The 20,264-nt window shown below is 43.8% G+C and overlaps 1 protein-coding gene across 21 annotated transcripts in view; it reads right to left on the bottom strand.

The window, feature by feature from the left end:
- The window catches only part of ICA1 (islet cell autoantigen 1), a 153,447-nt gene that overhangs the window by 1,432 nt on the left and 131,751 nt on the right, over positions 1-20,264 (bottom strand). For all 21 annotated transcript variants that reach the window (XM_064575224.1, XM_064575222.1, XM_064575226.1 and 18 more), the window contains one exon: positions 11,262-11,531. In XM_064575224.1, the coding sequence (XP_064431294.1) occupies positions 11,262-11,531 (270 nt within the window). The remainder of the gene's footprint in view (positions 1-11,261; positions 11,532-20,264) is intronic.

The raw sequence follows: 20,264 nt of genomic DNA, 5'->3' as shown, positions 1-20,264 counted from the left end.
ATGCATCTATTATAGACATAAAATTACTGCAAGCAAGGCGAGTTGATAACGCGCAAGTTATTACTGTTTAACATTAATTGAATTCCATGGGCAATTAGCCTGCAGAACACTTGGCTTAGTTTGACATGATAAACTGAGACTTAAGAGATCTCAATATAGTTTGGTTGGATCGTAGAGTGGGAACAACTTTTAAAAAAGGGAATAACTCATTTTTAGTCATGTAGGAGGCCATAACAGGAAACTATGGAGCAAGACTGATTTAGAGAGGATGAGCCTATTTCTAGTCTTGATAGGGAATATCAAGGTATCTTAAAGATATCTCCAGCAAAAATACGCTACACCCACTCCCCCTTCCCCCTAACCTCCCAGAGATCTAGGGCAGCCCTCAGAGATAGCTATGGCCTTGCTAGGAGGAGTCAGGTGACTGTACTTCGGGGGCAGCCTTCACATTCCCTAGACCTCCACTGCTGGAGTTTGGGAAACCAGGTGCAACTGTGCAATACCTAAAAGAACATCATGGGAATGCTTCTGGATGATAAAGACACCACCTGTTACTTCCTGTGACCAACATGGGGAAAGTGGGTGATGACCAAAGGAAGAGAGAGGCAGCTGCAAACACAGAGATCTTCAGTAGAGCACATGTTCTCTTTGGGGGCCTATCTCAAAAAAGAACAGTCCCATGAGCTTGAAAGGCCCTCCCGTGACAACGAAGGAAAGCCAGCTCTCTCCAAGGAGCACTAATTAAACGCCTTGTTTGCTGGTGGCAATGGTATTTTCAGTTAAAGATAGCAGACCTCAGTGGTCTTTCCTACCTTGCTGTATCCACCCGATGTCGGGCAGCACCCAGTCATGTGGAGATGGGAATTTGATTCCTCCTCATTTGGTTTGATAAAGGGAATTATGAATTAGGACACTATGCCAGAAAAAGTCAGAATGCAAAACTCTACACCCTTGTAGCCCCTGATTTGCACCCTTGGGTGCTCAAACAGAAATTAGTAAAGACAGACAGAAAATAGGCCAGTGGAAAGGAAGACAACTGTCATTTCCAGGGAATAAAACACTTGTATTACTTTTCATTGCAGGGCTGTTGTCATTTGGACTGCGTGCCTGTGGTGCTGGCCATGGAGTAGGAGGAGGACTGACATTGCTCTCTGACCAGCCTAATGTTCAAAACCAGAGGTGGTTAGGTCTGGGGAAGAGCAGACACACCACCCCGCCAGTTGCTGGGCGCACACATGGTCTCACCCACAGTGGCCTCCAAAGAAAGGGAAGAGGGTGGTGTGACAGGCCCTACTGCCATAATCCTCATACCTGGGATAGGTTTTAGGGGACAGTAGATATGTATAATCATGCCCAATTCATAAGTATGGAAAATTAGGGAAAAGACTGGATTTTGAAAAAAGAAACTGTGAAATTGCTAAGGTTAAGACATTTTTTCTTTTAGCTCTATCCCCATTTTTCTTCTCAAAGAGCATTTTTTCATGGTCACACCAAAGATTATCCATAGCATTCCAAGGAAATTAAGTGCCTTGCCTTTCTGTCATAAATGGAGAAAGCTTAAAGAAGTGACCACCAGTAAATGTAGCAATATAACTAATAAACTGCAAGTCTTCTCTACTTAATATGATCCAGCTCATTTATTCTCTATACAGCTAATTTAAATTGAGAAGTTTAGTTAATACACAGAAATAAGTGGTAGTCTAGTCCAAATGTACGAGGGGAAAGCAAGCCCCCCTTAACTTGATGTTTTATCTTACAGTGGCATTTAGCCTGTGAAACCCAACATTCTGTAACGTCCCTGCGTTCTGCCCGCCCCTGATGTGTATGTGGCATTTTGCATTCGGCAGTTCTGCTTTGGGGGAAGCAAGCCTCGTTTCCCAGGGCATTCACTATGTGTGCTAGATGTTTGGGTATGGCTTACGTTTAATTTAGAACTTTACCAAATACTTGTTTGCACGTCTGCTTTAATTCTTGGTGTAGAAGTCCTGTCTTCTCAGTGAGACAAGAAATTGTTTCTTCATTGTGCCCCAAAATACCTAATGCAGTATAGGAAAGGTGTTGTGGACTAAATCCATTCTTGACTCTCACTGTGGAACACAGACCATCAGATGATGCACCACTGTCGGGTCCAGCATTGTTAAAACTGTATCCTTTTACTGGGATGCTCTGGTTATAGCATTTTCTTCAGAAAAGGTTTTGTCTCTGATAAGGCCCTCATGAGACAACATGTTTGGATGGCACAGTTCAGCTGGGCCAGTGAAACCAATTTCTGGAGCAAGAAAGTCACGGAGCTTATGCCAAAAAAATTACAGGATTTCATGCTATTCATTTCCCCTGCCATCATTCTAAGATGCGTAATAGGGGACTTAACTAGCGAATCTTACTATATTTATTAGTTTGCATTTTTGTGTCATCCCCTAGAGTTGTGAGCCTCCTGAAGGCAGGAATCACATATTATTCATCTTTACCATCCTTTAGTGTACCTTCTGGCACATGATGGCTGTTGAATTATGATAAACTCTTGGAGAATATTCTTTTTTTTTTTTTTTTTTTATTTGAGAGAGAGGGAATGAGAGACAGAGAGCATGAGAGGGAGGAGGGTCAGAGGGAGAAGCAGACTCCCTGCCGAGCAGGGAGCCCGATGCGGGACTCGATCCCGGGACTCCAGGATCATGACCTGAGCCGAAGGCAGTCGCTTAACCAACTGAGCCACCCAGGCGCCCTCTTGGAGAATATTCTTAAACCATGAGAAGTACACTTACGAAGCATTATTTTAAGAGATGGCAAAACAATGCTTGGCACAGTAGATGTTATAATACTGGCTGAATTATTTTATTTTGGGCAAGTGGCATACAAAAAACTCTATGAAGACTAACCAATGACAAATGAAACAGGTGGCCTGCGATCTATCTATTGGATCTAAAACAATGAGAACATAGAGAGGGTTTTTTAAAGTATTACTATGCATTGGAAAGGTATTTGAATATGTCATTAACATAATTCATAAACAGTCAAAAGCACCAGATTCTGAAGGAGCTTTCTGGGATAATGGAAATGTTCTAATGCTGGACTACAGTGATTATTGCACAGTATAAATTTACCAGAAATCCTTGAATCACTTTTACAATGGCTGATTTTTATGGTATGTAAATTATAGTTCAAAAAAAGTTATAAAACTGACATATCTGTGTAATCCAGGAGTAACAAAACTTCCCTAGTTCCTAGATAACTGGCCCATGAGCATTACTTCTAAGCACAAATCACATAAAACAGTGGTAAATGTGGGAAGTTAGAGCTGTGGATCCACAGTATGCCAAATAAAGCTGAAAGAGGTAGAATGTAACTGAGTAAATTTTACCCTTTTCCCTACAACCCTGTCCCCAACACCAAAGTAGTCAAGACCCATGGAACCTTTCCACCAACCCCTGCAAGCCTGACCTCAATCTCTCAGAGCAGTGGTTCCTAAATTGTGGTGCCCACACCCGCAGCATGGGCACCACCTGTGAGCTGGCTAGAAATGCAAGTTCCCAGGGCCAACCCTGACCCAGTGAATCAGAATCCCCAGGGGCAGAGCCCAGGAAACTGTTTTAACAACCCCCCAGTGATTGTTATGCAAGTGCAAGTTTGGGAAGCACTGTCATAAGTGGTCTCCAAGGAGGCTGCAAGGCTCATCATGTCCATCAGGATAAGGTCCAACACCTTGGCTGAGGCCAGAGCCAGACAAAGACAGAGGCCCTCCTAGGAAACAGAGGGGTCTGTCTCAAAACCCCACCTTCTCAGGTCCTGCAGTTTTAAGCTCTTCAGTCCCATGAAGCTCTCTGAGTTCAAGGAGGCCCACACTTCCAGATAGAATCTGAACTGACTCAGAGCAAAGCCAAATGAGATGTATAGAAGTCAACCCTCCCTGATCTCTGTATGCTATTTGATACAGTGGGAACTCAATGAGATAATTCTTCCCATTTCAAAAATATGCACAACATTCATTTTTTAAAATGGTTGCAGATAATGTTCGAAAAGCAAGGCAGGTTCAAAGCACTGTATTTTTCGGACTATAAAATGGAACACATTCCTAAAGGAGGCAGAAATCAATCCACATGTCAAAATGGAGCTCCCCTCACTTTACATAATGAGCATGTTCCCGAAAAGTTATAAATAAATAAAATGTCTTTATATCAAGCCATATTTTAAAAGTACCAGAAATATAAATCATATTTCAAGCCCATCACTTCAAGGATTATAATGGCATATTCCTTTATAAAGACAATAAATGGCTTCTAATTGGATTCATTTGTAACTATGGATGATTTAATTTAATTTAATTGCTCGCCTAAACACTCATGAACCATACAAGTAACATCTAGAATCTATGGATTTGAGGGCTTCTCTGCAGCAGAGGACATGAAGAATGATGAATCTGAAGATATGCCCTCTTTGGGGACTAAGATAATGGGGACAGCATACCTCAGAATTTTCACAAAGACACAGGGTATCATTATTCCCTTGCCCCATAGTGAGAGGCAGAAACAACAGCTAGTTTGCCAAGTCACATTGTTTCCTTAGAACAGCTATTAAGTGTAAGTCTAACAATGGACTATATGTGCATGAGGGGAGAAAATGGTATGGCCGAGACACCAGCTAAGAGAAAAAGAAAAGAAAACACCAAGCTCAGCTGCAATGTCATCCTCACTCATATCACTTTGGGAATTATTTAGGGGAGGGGTGCAATGAGAGTAATTATGGATGGAATGCCAAGTTAGATTTCAAATATCTTGGCTTCTGTCAGGAAAAAAAATGCTATTTAAAGAGAACTTAGTGTAGCTAATATTCCTGTAATTGCCATCAACTGTTCTCTAGTTGGTGTTAGTTGGCTGAGGTGTTTTTAACATGAAGGTGTGGCTAGAAAGATGTCTCCCCATCTTTGAGTAATTGTGTCAGGAGAGGGTGGTGAAGGGTGGGGGCCGCAGAGCAAGCGCGGAGAGCTCTGTGAACAAAATGACGATTCTAGCTCACAGAACCTTTGATATGTCAACTGTGCTACCCATTTGCAGGAAACACATATAAAATTTTATTGGAGCAATCCTGCCCCCTTTACTTACATAAGGGAAAATATAAATCAGCCAGAAATAACACTGGCCAGCTAGAGCAGTTAAGTGAAGCCAAAAAAACACCATCCAGAGGAACACTTTACCATGAATGTAATTTAACTAGCTGGGAGAGCAAAAGCCCGGGCTGGGTTGATGATCACAGCCTGGGGACACTGAGTTGGGGTTGGCAGTGAAGGGGAAAGTGGGAACACCACAATCATGGTAGTCAAGCACCACCCTGCCATCCACATTTCCCTTTCTGGACCCCAATTTTCATATCTGCAAAGGGTGGATAAAAATTCCTGCCTCATTAGGTTGTTGCATGAATAAAATGGGATCTTGTAGGTGAAACCAGGGAGCACAGAGGCTAGAGAGCAGGCCACCAATAAATCTAAGCTGAATCTAAAGTTTAGTACAGCTCAGCAGACATGAGGAGCAACCCCTGAGATTAGTTTAGGATTGCTTTCTTTTCATCTAGTGATACAATGTCTGTTGTTCTCTCTCTCCCTTCTTGTCATCCATCCATCCATCCATCCATCCATCCATCCATCCATCCATCCATCCATCCATTCATCCATTCTTCCATCCATCCATCCCTCCATCCATCCATCCATCCATCCATCCATTCTTCTATCCATCCATCCATTCTTCCATCCATCCATCCATCCATCTAGTCTTTTTTTGAACATCTATTGTATTCCAGGCACTCAGCCATGTTCTGGAAATATGATAGTGAGCAACATAAACATGGGCCTGGCCCATAACAACCAAAAGCAAGAGACAGAAAATTACACCAATCTTACAATGATGTGAGAGAAGAGGAATGAGTAAGTACTGGGTGTAAAGGGAATGGAGGCAGAAACACCTAACCCTGACTGCTGGCGGGGAGAGGGAGTCAAGAAGCCTCCCTGGATAAAATGACATTGAAGCTGAGAACCTGAAGGATGAGAACTTAACCAGGGAAAGCAAGCATCATGGGTCTGAGGCAGGAGACATGCTCTAAGGAGGAGAAAGAGCATGTGCCAGACTCACTCAAGTTCGATATGGCTAGAATCCAACTTACTGACATAATACATGGGTCTCCGGCAAAACAAGGTTATTAAGTCATGCTAAGTAAAGGTGTGGGAAGTGTAGGCAGCAATGGGACTGGGGTCAGGTTCTAAAGGACCTTGTAAGCTAAGCTGAGGAGTTTAGAACTTAGGCAAATGGTGGATATAAAACTGCAACTACTTGGCAAGTCACAAGACCTATCTGGGATTTCCTGATTTCCTCATTTATAAAATGAGGGTGGAGTAGATGATCATCAAGTCTCCTTCTATGGATTAATTGAGGCACTTAAATTCTGCACATACCCACGACCTGCAGATGCTCCTCAACAAGCTCCTTCTTTAATGGAACAAAAATTCTACTGGCTGATGCCGAGAGTGCCTACTCCATGTTCAAACTCTAACTGCACCCCACAGTCCTCTCCAACTCATCTCAGATCAGTTATCTGGAAGCAAGTTAAGCCAGGAATGGCAAGAGGTGAGCTTAGTTTGAGGAAAGGTGAATTTGAGATAATGCAAGGTCTGACATTACATTAGCCTTAAATAGAAACCCACCCAGATGGCAATAGCACCTAGGCATGGTGTAAAACAAAAGAATATCCAGAAGGAACGCAGGGCTGTATGTTTGTGAGAATGTGGAACAAGACTCCTAACTTTGGTTTGCAGAATCCTAAATTAAAAGATGTCCTGGTGCATTTATTTTGAGCAGATGGTAGTCTTTTCAGTATCAGCGTCTAATTCTAAATTAAATTTGGGGTATTGGTGGAGAATGGAGAAGAATGTCAAATGAGGTTTTTCAGCCTCACCTTGTCTCCCACCTTGGGCAACCCCTCTGGCCAGCTCTCTTTCTAGCCACCTTAAGAGGCCTCCGGAAGGTGCGATTTTCTCATCACTGTATGACAGGAAACCCCAGCCCCTATCATGCTGGTAACTTCAGAAACCCTTAGAAATCCTACATAAAATCAACTCCTCTTTTATTTATTTATTTTTTAAGATTTTATTTATTTATTTGACAGAGAGAGACACAGCGAGAGAGGGAACACAAGCAGGGGGAGTGGGAGAGGGAGAAGCAGGCTTCCCGCAGAGGGGAGAGCCCGATGCGGGGCTCGATCCCAGGACCCTGGGATCATGACCTGAGCCGAAGGCAGACACTTAACGACTGAGCCACCCAGGCGCCCCACAACTCCTCTTTTAAATGTTCAGCCCAACTTGATCCTAAATGTAAGTTGCTTTATTTTGCTCTCCTAGAGCTTGAAGTTGGGGTGGGGGAAGGAGGAAAATATAATTGTTATCTTACTAAATCTCCCTTCCTTTTTATTCTCCCAGAGCATAGGGGAGCAGAGGGAGGAGAGTGGACAAAGGAGGGAGGGCAGCAGAAGAAAATGGGGAGACAGAGGAGGGGAGGAGATAGAAGAGGTGAAGGAGAAGTGAGGAGGGGAGAGGGGAGGAAAATGCAGCCTGTGGAAGAGAGATGTTGCTGCAGCTGGAGCCTGGAGTGTTCCCCTCAGTTCTCTTGGTACTCTGACCTGGAGGATGCAGCCCCACCTGGACCTCACAGAGAACTAGGACAATGGTGGTGAGACTGAGCAGGAATGCACTCCAGGGAAGATGTGGGTGGCTGCTAACACAGGAGAAGATTCTGTAGACAATCTTGATTTCAGATTCTTTCTGGAACATCATCCAATTTTTGTGGTCGACAGGGACCCTGCCTCCCTACACCTACATTCCTCCTCCATGGCAACCGCCTGTCCTTGGTCTCTGTGTGTGTCCAGGACACCCAGGGCCAGACTAATCACAACAAGTCCTGCTCCTCTGGGAGCATCCAAGGAGAGGCCTGAAGGAACCCACAGAGGAATCACATTTACCATCAGAGACTTGGTGCAGAGAGGCAACAGAATGGTGAAAGGCACAGACTCCAGAGTCAGATGGCTTGGGTTCACAGTCTTTCTGCCTCCTACCAGATGTATGATCTCAGGCAAATTACCTAGCTCCTCTGTTCCTCAGTTTCCTGAGCCCTAACAAGGAAATGATGATAGTACCTGCCTGGGAAGGGTGTGGTGAGGATTAGGTAAGTTAACTCTGCGACTGCTTGTTTCACTAAACCAACATGCCAGAGAGCCTTTCTACTCCATGCTGTGTTTGAAAACTTATTTGTTTCCATTGTTTATTTAATTTGGTTTTTGAGCTGATCTGGATAATCAGGGGAAGCAGTTTCAATACGAGGTATCAGAAGTTTAACAGTTAGATGCTTTTGTAATTCATGTATATAGATGGACTTTATCTAGAACATGGAAGTAATAAAAAAAATCTAGAGCCAATACTCATCTTTTCCTCTTTTTTAGGCAGGTGGGGAAAGTCCTGGCAAAAGCACAGAATGTGGTTGTAACTGGGTAATATGATCGGTCATCGAAGCAGGGTAACTGTTCTTTATTTGTACTGCATCTGTTTTGAAGGTTCCCTGCGTCAGGACAGCATCAGGGCTAGAATTGTGGGAGCACCTGTTGGGAATCCATAGGTGTGGTAGAAGCTAAATGGGCTTCCTCTTTCAAACACTTAGGTGCCTCTTTTTTTTTTCCTGTCATTTTGAGTTCCATAGACATTCAATTTGTGGCTGTTGGCATGCAAAGGAAACATGTTAACTCAGAGGATAAAAAACAACTCCTTTAACACTGGTCTTCATAGAATACCAGCAGAGAAAAAGAAACTTTTAGCAGCCAGGACAATCCTTTTAAATGGTAAATCAGATCATGTCCATCATCAGTCTAAGACACTGTGATGGTTCCCAGCTTTGCTTGGACCCCCAAAAAAGGCCCAGGTTTTTGGAAGGCTATGTGGCCCTGTATGGCCAAGCCTCTGCCTCCCTGCCTCACTCCAACAACAGAGCTCTTCTTGCAGACCCCTGACCACACCAAGCATGTGCTGCCTTAGGCACTGACCGGCATTGTGCTCCCCTTGTCCCCATCTCCCCATGGCCGATTCCCTCACCTCCTGCAAGTCTGCTCAGATCTCATCTTCTCTATAAGAATCCTATTTAGTTCTACAGACTGACCTGCCTTGCCATCCACCCAGCACTCTCTTATCTCCTGGTTCGATTTTTCCTTTTCTCCATAATACGGATCACTTTCTAACCTAGTCTGTGATTTTTTTTCTTTATGATGTTTATTGTTCATTACCTCCTCTTCATGAGAATGTGAGTTCCAGGAAGGCAGAAGCCTTTTCTGTTATATTCTCAGATGAATCTCCAGTGCCTGGCACAGAGAAGGACCCAATAAATCTCTGTTGAATCAATGAGAAACTTGCTAAGGAGCTAGGAGTAGGGTGGCAACCTTAAGTGAGATTTTGGTAGCTTGAGAAATAAATGGGCTCCCTTGGTCTCCCAGTACAAGAATACCTCTTTCTACAACAAGCTTACATTTCTCACTGTCAGATCAGAGAGAGACCCAAGCATTACTTAGACCCAAGCATTACTCCAGTGCCGTTTCCTTGGACTTGGGACAAGGCTAAAGTGTGAAGTCCATAGCCACGGCTCCTGTCATAACTCTCAGGCATAGTTCGGGGCCATGGGCCCTGAGCTGAGATCTCACTCTGCCTGCTCAGGAAGAGGGCATGGAGCTCTGACTTCTCAGCTGTCAGTGAGGGCTACTCACAAGTGAGTGACACGCAGCCACCCCAGCTAAGGAGGAGCACTGCCACCACGGTCCCTGTGGGCCTTCACAGCTGGGGGCCTGAGTGGGGTTCATCCTGTAGCACAGCTGGAGAGTCTCCAGCAGCCCCCAGATCTGAGTAGTGGATCCTGGCTCTGGCCTTTCAGCTCTCCCACGGCTTGTCAGCACCTCTACCACAGGTGGGCGGGGGTGAAACTCAAGTCACCGGCAGCCTGGCTCATCTGGAGCCCCATGAAAGAGATGGCGAAACCCAGGTCTGAGACTGGGGGTAAAGTATTTTTGGATTCCATTCATCCCTCCTATCTCTAACTCCGTTACTGAAAATAAACGATATAGCTACAAAATGAGACTCACAGAAGATGATAAAAGGAATGGTGTATTTCGTAAAAAAAAAAGAGGGAAGACCTTTTTTTTTTTTGGTCTTGCCCACCAACTCTTGCTGTGTCCATGATCTCATCTCCAAAGACCTGAGGTTTTTTTTTTAATAGCTCATAATTACTTAATCATTCCAGCTCTGCAGTTTGTTCTCAGCTTTAAGTGCCAGATAAACACTTATTAAGGAGATAGCCCACATTCATGGAAAAACCAAAATAATTTGAAAATTTCTTAATAGTGATTCCTGTCTTACAATTAAGGTGACATGAAAGAAGGAAAAAGGTGTTGAAATACTAGAAAATAGTTTCCTTCCCAAGGTCTATTTAGAAACTCAAACTAAAATTACAATTTCAATCTGAGTTTGAGTTCTCTACTCTAAATCAAGGTGCTCCCCAGGCCGGTAGTTCTCAGCCAGCGTGCCTTGCACCCTGACCAATGTTGCCGGCCACAGATGATCAGTGTGGCAACTGCATTTCTGTGGTGGCCAAGATGCATGGGGCTGTTGGGCCACGTGTTTCAGAAACAACAGGAACAGCTGAGCTGAGAGCATCCTCAGGGCAGGGATGGGCCAGGAAGGAGAGACAGCAAGAAGCAAGATAAAATCCAATGTGAGAAGAGTTAAGAAGCCCAGTGGGATGTTACTTGGCACCAGAAACATGGCATGACTATAGCCATGTGGAGAACTGTCCAGGCAGGAATGGCTAAGCCAACTGGTCCATGACTGTGAAGACAATCTGATCCTCTAAAGTATGCCCGGCAAAAGCCTACAATCAGAGCAAGATAGTAAGATTGAGGGCCACCTCTCTAACCTTTTATTAAAAGGAAATGTGAACATGAGGAGAAAATGATGAGAAGTAAGAGATCTTAAACCCTGCAACATATCTTAAAGCTGGAATATGATTCTGAGATTTCAACTAAAAAGTCACTGGATATAAAAGAAAAATACAAAGATAAAAAACAGCCACAAAAAGACACTAGATATAAAAATCAGGAAACATTAAAAAAAAGACAAGGAAGGAAGAGGCTTTTGAATTAAAAATAAAGAACAAACAAACCAAAAAAACCCCTATTTCAATCCCCATGGTACATACCTTGTAGTGAGGCCTGTAAGTCTTTCATGTTTTGGTCTAAAAGCTGTGAAGGAAGGAATCCTGAGCCTGTCTGGGGCCTGGGGTCTGGCTCTCCTGGGGCCACAGCAGGCGCTGGCTCCTTCAGCCGGTCGTCTCCAAACACAGCAGCCCACTCCTTGCTGAACTCCCCCTCGTCCAAGGAGGAAGCATTGAAGATCTCACTCAACAGCAGCAGGTCATCCTTGTCAGCACCTTCAGGTTCTGGGGTCCCTGCCGTTGGGCCCAGGCAAGCTGAACAAAGTAACAGAGCACAAAACGCATCACTACCCAGGGCCCAAGCCCTTGGGAGTAAATGCAGTGGGGGCTGGGATGGAACAGACTGGGTGATGGCTAGATTTAAGAAAAAGTTTATCAAACTATAAATTATTCTCATTATAGCCTCTCTTAAGAAATTTCAGAATTCAGGGCACCTGGGTGGCTCAGCTGTTAAGCATCTGCCTTCAGCTCAGGTCATGGTCCCAGGGCCCTGGGATTGAGCCTTGCTTCGGGCTCCCTGCTCCGCAGGAGGACCACTTCTCCCTCTCCCACTCCCCCTGCTTGTGTTCCCTCTCTCACTGTGTCTCTCTCTGTCAAATAAATAAATAAAATCTTTAAAAAAATTTTTTTTCAGAATTCAATTTCTAGTCCCATGGTCCCTCATCCCCGTTCCTCCAAAGTAAGTTCCATTTCCGAGCATCATTAGAATTGTACTGAAACAGTTTCCACCAAAACTCAAGGGTTTTGTTTTTTTTTCTTAATGTAAAAGCAAATTTACCACCAAAACATTTCTCAGACAGGAAGCAAAGCCAGGATTGAAGGCAGGTGAGAGATATTAGTTCCTTGTTTGCATAGCTTCCTGAATCTTCTCACACAACAAGCCCTAAATCCGCAGCCAACACACCATGTGGGAGCCTGCCCTGTCATCCAGGATGGGGAGAGGACCCTTGCCACACGCTGGGCAGGAGCGGAGGATGTCAGGACATCCAACGATGACCAAGGGAGGCCTCTGGCTTCCCTTTGCTGCAACCGACTGCAACCCAACCACAAGTCCTTGCCAAAGCACAGGAAAAGTGGGTCTGGTTTGCTTGTAGGCAGCAGTGAAAGAATGACTGGAAAACAGGGCAAATACCGGATCCACCCGGAGAAGGCCAGAGATGCAGCCCAGGAGCGCTGGAATGAGCTCGCGACCAGAGGGGAAGCCCTGAGACCATTGTGACTACAGCAAGACCCTTAGCTCTTCCGGGCCTCTGCTTTTTCACCTGTAAAATTATAATATGAATAATGCCCACCTCAAAGCACTGTCAAGAAGACCAAAAGAAATGGACCTTTAAATCTCATTGCTTATCCAAAAGGGAGACTTTAAAGAAGAGATCCATTCTTGCAATATGAACACTGACAAAATACTGAACAGGGAATATAAGTAGTATGGGGGCATTGCTAACCAGGAAAACTACAACAAGACTTTTCATTGGGTTTTCCACCTATTTTGAACATCAAGAATGGATGGTCTTATTAACTGTGGCTTTGCTATGGTATCTAATAGCCACATGGAAACTGCAAACATTGTTGTAAGTCACGAAGAAAAGGAATAATCATGATTTTCTCTGAGCTATACTGCAATTCTGATACTGTCATATTAAGTGAGATTAACAGGTTTTCCTCAAATATGAGATAATTAGTAAGTGACGGCTTTTTTTTTTTTTTAAGATTTTATTTATTTATTCATGAGAGACAGAGAGAGAGAGGCAGAGGGAGAAGCAGGCTCCCAAGGAGCAGGGAGCCCGATGCGGGACTCGATCCCAGGACGCTGGGATCATGACCTGAGCCGAAGGCAGACGCCCAACCATCTGAGCCACCCAGGCGCCCCTTTTTTTTTTTTTTTAAGGAGTACAGCTTATCTGTCAGCTTTACTGGATCTATTTTCAACCACACTTAATACAACGGGCTTCTGATTGAGAGGATTTTTGATGTGCTAGGCAGACTAGCTATACACCCAGGAAGGGAGGAGTCCAGACACTCTCCTATCACTCTGGTTTAAAAATAGCGGCAAAATATCGCTTCAATTGGACAAATGTCTAAGAACTCTCATTGTTTGTGTTATCGCAGAAATTTGCACTGAGACACAGCTTGTAAGGTGGGGTGCTGAGGAGATGAGGGAAATGGCATTTTAGAAAACAGGCTTTTGAGAGAGTTCTGCAGTAGGAGGGTAGGCAGCAAGGACCCACCTTGGCCTGTGTGTGGTGAAGGGGCAGGTGGGTAGGGTAGGACAGCCCATATATGTGAATGCAGGCAGAAAGCGTGGCTGTGTCCCTCAACGTATTAACTTCACAAATCTCTGTACTTTCTACTTTCAGTTGGGACTGGAATACCCAAACCTTCTCTCGTGGTTTACTATCTGGCCTGACTGAAATCAGATGATTGCTGAATCAAACCTGTTTTATTGGAACCAATTCAAATCAAAGAGTAGACTCTAGAGGAAGGGATGACTTTAGATGAGCACTGAAAATTATGTGCATTCTTCTTGAAGTCACTTTACAGCCCAGTGCTAAGTCAAACCCTGGGAGAGGCTTCCCTGCTTTCATCAAGATGTCAATCCAGGGAAGATCATGACTAACATCAGCAAGAATAAATAATAAACTTTAAGCTTTCCCCAAATAATCAGAAACTGCAAAAGCTCTATCTTTGTTTTTACTGTTTAGGTTGTGTGCAAGGGTATTGAGTGGATTTCTGTGGGTTTTGTTAACTTAGCATCCCTTCCCTCCTCCTCTTCAGTTTTCCCTTTTGGGAAACACCTTCTCCACAGGATCCTGTGGAGACACCACGTCCGGTGCCTCTAGGTTGGCCAGTGTCCTTCATTTCTCAGGCCATGGTGACTGGCTCAGCGATGGGCACATGCCAGAGGCTTCCCTGAGTTTGCTATATGGAAGGTGGAAGGAGAAGGGTCTCTCATTCAGATTCCAAGTTCTAAAGATGCAGTTTTGAGGCTCTCAGGGATGATGGAGAAGAACACAGGGCAAACCAGCATCAAGAGTCGGAAAGAAAATCCTGACAACACTGTCTAAGCCCTGGACCCAGCTCTGCTTGAAGCCAATCCATCACTGTATGTCCCCAGTTTAATGGGCCAATTCCCAATACAGTCTTTTCTTTTTAATTTGAAAGCTAAACTACTTAGAGAAGGGTTTCTGTTACTTCCAACCAAAAGATTCCTGACTAATGTTGTATCCTGTCAAACTCAACTTTACTGACAGAAATGAGAAAAGGACCCTCAGTGAGGATGATATTGTCTAGAGCTAGTTCTGAATAGAGATTTAGTTGGAGGTCGACACTGAAATTGGCCTATTAGTGTCCTGGTTATTTAACTGTTCAAGTGGGCTGCACAGCGGACATTTTCTCTAAGAGAACTTATTACTTCCCTAAAAGCAATGAAACTGGTACTGACTTGAACCAGAAAACAGGGAAGCCCAATTATTGCCCTGATAATTAAGATGCTTGAAATTACCATACATAACTTGTAAGAAAAACTTAATTACAAGTAAAAAAGGACAGGTTCAGGTCTGTAACCAGACATGTCAAGACTTGAAAAATAACACTAGTCAGTTGGCTCTTAAGAATCAAGCTATCATTTTCTTTGGGAATAATTCAACTCAACTGTAAGAAAACGGGACACACACACAGAGAATAAGCTCTTTGAGAGAAGCCCGGGTAAGGGCTGTACGGGTGGTGTCAGGGCTTCTACCAGGGAGCTGAGCAAGTATTGCTCCTGGGTTATGGCGACCCATCCTTCAAGGGTGAACCAGCGTTCCTAGCTCTCAGGTGCCAAACCCACAGATACCACTCCAAGCTCCCTTCATGCTCTTGCAGGATCCTGAGTCTCCATGTTCACTATCACATCAGATAACACAACTCCAGACATTACTACAGAAATAGAGGCCAACAGGGACACCTGGGTGGCTCAGTCGGTTAAGCGACTGCCTTTGGCTCAGATCATGATCCCAGGGTCCTGGGATGGAGTCCCACATCGGGCTCCCTGCTCAGCGGGGAGCCTGCTTCTCCCTCTCCCTCTGCCTGCCACTCTCCCTACTTGTGCTCTCTCTGACAAATAAATAAATAAAGTCTTAAAAAAAAAACAAAACTGTATGCTCTCCCCTCCTGCTGGAGCCTGCTCTGCCCCCACCGGGATTCAGCTCCAGCATTTCTAGTCTTTCTCTCTCCAAAGCTTCCTCTCCTGACCTCAGAAGACGTGTGCACATACCAACAATGGCCAATATTGTGATTCCTGTCTCCCCCAGCACCCCATCCCACCCCCCAATGTTGCCTCTCTGGTTTCTCCTTCTACAGCCACACACTCTGCTTTGTCAACCACTCTTGTTTTGGTGGCCTGCCATCAAGTTCCTACCCCCACTCTACACTGAAGTGGCCCTCCGGAAGGTTACTGGTGAGATCCTCATGGCCGATTCCAATCCCCTTTTCTCTGGCCTCAACCCCTGTGGCACTTTGCCCCGTTGCCTACCCTGGAAATGCTGTCATCTCCTGGGGTCTCCATGAAGTGGCTCTTTTGAATATCCTTCCATCTCTTTGACAATACTCTCCCTGCTGCCTCTTCCTACTCTAGTTACCCTAAAGTCTCCTCCTAAGTTATATCTCCCTTTCCTGCATTATCTACAGAACATTTTATCTAGTCTCATGGTTCCAATCTCACCTGGGAAGATTCTCAAATCTCCATCTCCAATTCCACGTTTTCTTGACCTCTGATGACAAACTCCTGACTCGAGGGTCCTTTGGGGTCTGCCCACTGGCAAGCCTGCTGGCACTCCATAAAAGACACCCTCTCGCTGTATACCTTTGCTCAGTTCAGCTGTGAGATTATTACTTCCTTACTTGAAAACCTTCAATGGCTCCCTCTGTAACACTCCTTATAGTGGTATTCAGGACCTCTGTGGTCCAGCTCTAATGCAGCCCTTCTAGCAACTCCTTCAGGGAAGCCTACAGTTCAGCAAAACTCTGCCACATCTGCCATTTTTCAATTGTGCTTTCCTGCCTTCCTGTCTGGGAACCTGCTCTTCTAGTCCCAGTGAGATACCTAGAGAGAAGAATCATACTTAACTGAAAGGGATCTTAGAGAATATCCCCTGTAACTCACTTTGCCGATAAGGAAAAAGACACACAGGTTAGATGACCTGCCCAAAGTCATATAACTTATTAGTTACAGATTATCTGGCTGGGGACCCCTGGCTATAGGTGAAGATGTTTTCTCAGTGCCATACACTGCTTTTACCTCACAGCCTGTTCAAGATGTCATATATAAATGAATATTCAAGCTTTTGTAAAGTTTGGAGGGTTTCTAAGGTCAGATGGCTGCACTGACAGCCAGGCAGAGCTCTCACCTGCAGGCAGAATGGCAGAATGGCCGAGATGGCAGACCTACTCGGCATGTTTGCCTCACACTGCCCAAGGGTTCAAAAATAAAAATCCTATGCTCCTGGGAAAATATTCTCCAGGAAAATGGATTCTGAGCCAATGCACTCTGATTCTGACCCAGCGAGTTTTCAGAGTGAAAACTGACATACAGAGGAAGCTCTCTTAAGTTCAGAGAGGGTGTACAGAGGGTGGGTGACAGAAAGTAAATGTGGGAAACTGGTGACAGCCCACTCAGGTTATATTTTTGAAATCATACTGAGTTTCATGACCTCAGCATGAATTAGGAACCCAAAAGATGGAAACATAGCTACATAGACCAAAAATGAGAGCACAGGAAAACAATGAGGTAAATGTCACATAAGTTACCTTCATCTGTGTGTGAAACAGGAAGACTCTTTCTCTGGTTTTCTCCCTGGTCCCCACTCTCAGCATTATGACTAATGTAAAGGCTGCACACTTGTAATACACATGAAAACCCCAACAACCAACACAGACCTCACACCACCCAACAGAGAGTATGGGGGAGAAAGATGGGGTGGGAAACCACCGTACAAAAATGTCTAACGAGAAAAGTATTCGCCCTTATAAAAGGCTCTGGTAACATATTGTACTTGTTCAGAATCCAAGAATACTGCTTCTAAAAACTCCCTTTTGGTGAAAAAAGACACAGCTAATAATAATAATAGATGGGGGAAAATCCATCTCTACCCACTCTCTGGGATATACATGTGCACACGCCCTCCAAAAAAAAAACAAAAACAAAAACCCTAACAGTGCTAGTTCCTGAGTAGGCATTCAAAAAATATTTCTTGATGGTCCCCAGCCTTGGTCCTCCATTTCAGCATGAGATCTTAACAAGCAAGCAATCTTACTGGAAAACTTGACACCTGAGCAGTAGGAGTAAATCTATATAGAACACTACTGACTCCATGGTGATCAAGTAAGAACAGTAGACTGTTTGGTTTTAAAAGTGCACCATTATTTTATGAAAGGACCAGAGCCAGCACTCCATCCTCAGATGCTAAGGGAGACAGGGAGAAGGAAAAGTTGATGAGAAAAGATAACAAGCTTAGTCTTCGCCTCACTACATGTGAGAAAGCAATCAGATCCCTAGTCAGCTCTATATGGAGAACAGCAAGAGAAAGTTCTGAACATCTTGGGAGAAACCAGGCACGGGGACATAAGCCTGTATTATTGCTAAGGGCTAAAGATCTGCACCCAGACCTAAGCGAGCTACTGAATGACCCTCTTTGTTGTTCTGATGCTTGGCCAGAACAAGTTTGAAAGTAGTAACCAAGGAAATGGCAGGAGACAAAACATTTTAATTGTAATGGGTAACAATTACAATTCTTTTTTAATTTTTTTTTTTTTTAAGATTTTATTTATTTGCGAGAGAGAATGAGAGACAAAAAGAGCATGAGAGGGAGGAGGGTCAGAGGGAGAAGCAGACTCCCTGGTGAGCAGGGAGCCTGATGTGGGACTCAATCCCGGGACTCCAGGATCATGACCTGAGCCAAAGGCAATCGCTTAACCAACTGAGCCACCCAGGTGCCCAACAATTACAATTCTTAAAAATTTCAGTTAATCCTGTCCTAGAGAAGGATCTTTTGGATAAATCCAAGTAATGAGATTTAGGTGGGCTAAATTCATCTCTCTCTGCTTTATATCACTTTCTGTTCAATTACCGATCTACTAGTTATTTTTCTCAGCCCAACTGTGAGGAACACAAAAACTTATATGTTACAACTAACTCATGAATTGAGGTTGGGATTGTCACATGTCATCACAAGGTGATTTCAGGGCCACTTTCAAGTTATTGCAAAATGTCACTCAGTTTTTTACTTAAAAACTTTTATAAACTGGCCAAATATTGGTTTTCTATTTACATTATCTATTTAGTAGGAGAAAACACATTTTATTATGACACTGAATCAGAGTGATTTTCTGGGCAATGGCTCCTGGAGAATTGTCTCCTTGTTGTTGTCATAAGCAGTCTGCTTTTTGATAACATTGTGCCACAGCTTGGCCATTACTTGTCTAACAGAATTAGCAGTGGGAGTGAACTGGCCCCCAAGCAGCAGGGTGCTAGAGCTTATAGCCCCCAAGTCCTATAAAGGCAGCCATCCCTGGATTAAGCTCTTTTTATTTCTTGATTGTTTAATGTCTTGCATATTATAATCAGTGCTTTAATTCAGGATTTGGGCCTTCTGGCAGTTTTCTGAAGGGCACACATTTTGAAGTCAACTAATTATCGTGTGCTCTTTTCTTCAGTCACCACAAGTTCTGTGGTCTGACAGTATTTCTATACTTGGCGGTCATGTTAATCTTTAAGCTGATGCTGCCCTAGGGGTTGCCAATGCAGAAGAGTCAGATAGTGACAAAGCATGGCTCACGCCTCTAGAAGGGCTTTATGCATTGGCAGTGATAAAGGGAAAGGAAAAGAGAGATTATGTGACACTGCATTTAACTGAGACAGTCTGTAAATCAACTTTTCTGCCTGAAAACAAGTACACATTTTGGAGAAGAATACATTCATCTCTCTATTGTTAGAATTGCGTGAGCGCTCAAAAAAAGGGTATGAGCCTCTATTCTGTGAAACAAAGACTGTTAACTATAAACCAATGAGATATAAAAGTTCTAAGTAAGTGGAAAGACATCAATCTTATTCCAGTGTATCCATGACACATGCTCTGGAGGAAGCTTATGAAAGTAAGCATGCATCACAGGAAGTAGCATTTCTGATTTAATTCTGTGAAGAAATGCACAGCTACTGGGTTAGTTTTTGTTGTACCATTACTATCCAAGTTGAAAAAGTCAAAATCCTTTTTTTTTTTTAACATATAATGTATTATTTGTTTCAGAGGTACAGGTCTGTGATTCAACAGTCTTACACAATTCACAGCCCTCACCATAGCATATACCCTCCCCAATGTCTATCACCCAGCCACCCCATCCCTCCCACCCCCCACCACTCCAGCACCCCTCAGTTTGTTTCCCAAGATTAAGAATTCCTCATATCAGTGAGGTCATATGATACATGATAGTAGGAAGGGGAAAATGAAGGGGGCGAATCGGAGGGGGAGACGAACCATGAGAGACTATGGACTCTGAGAAACAAACTGAGGGTTCTAGAGGGGAGGGGGTTGGGGGGATGGGTTAGCCTGGTGATGGGTATTAAAGAGGGCACGTTCTGCATGGAGCACTGGGTGTTATACGCAAACAACGAAGCATGCAACACTACATCAAAAACTAATGATGTAATGTATGGTGATTAACATAATAAAATAAAATTTAAAAAAAAAGTCAACATCCAAAAGCAAGAATTCTTTTTTGTAAGAAGGGGGAAACATGAGAACATAGACTCATATTTGCTTGTGAGTACATAAAAAAATGCCAGGAGGATAGAATGGGGCTGGGAATACCGGAATAGAGAGGAATGGAGAGCGGAAATGGGAGTCAGAGTTTTCTATTGCCTACAGTTTTATTATCATTATCATGTGCCAATGTGAATATACCTAATTCAAAAATTATGTTTATTAAAATAATGAAATTAAATAGGAGATAGTA

The sequence above is a fragment of the Mirounga angustirostris genome, unplaced genomic scaffold, assembly GCF_029215605.1.
Source record: "Mirounga angustirostris isolate CCGP_5_RB_7025 unplaced genomic scaffold, mMirAng1.0.hap1 SCAF_12, whole genome shotgun sequence".
Lineage (NCBI taxonomy): Eukaryota > Metazoa > Chordata > Mammalia > Carnivora > Phocidae > Mirounga > Mirounga angustirostris.
The sequence above is the reverse complement of the archived record's forward strand: the minus strand, read 5'-3'. Positions and strand labels throughout refer to the sequence as shown.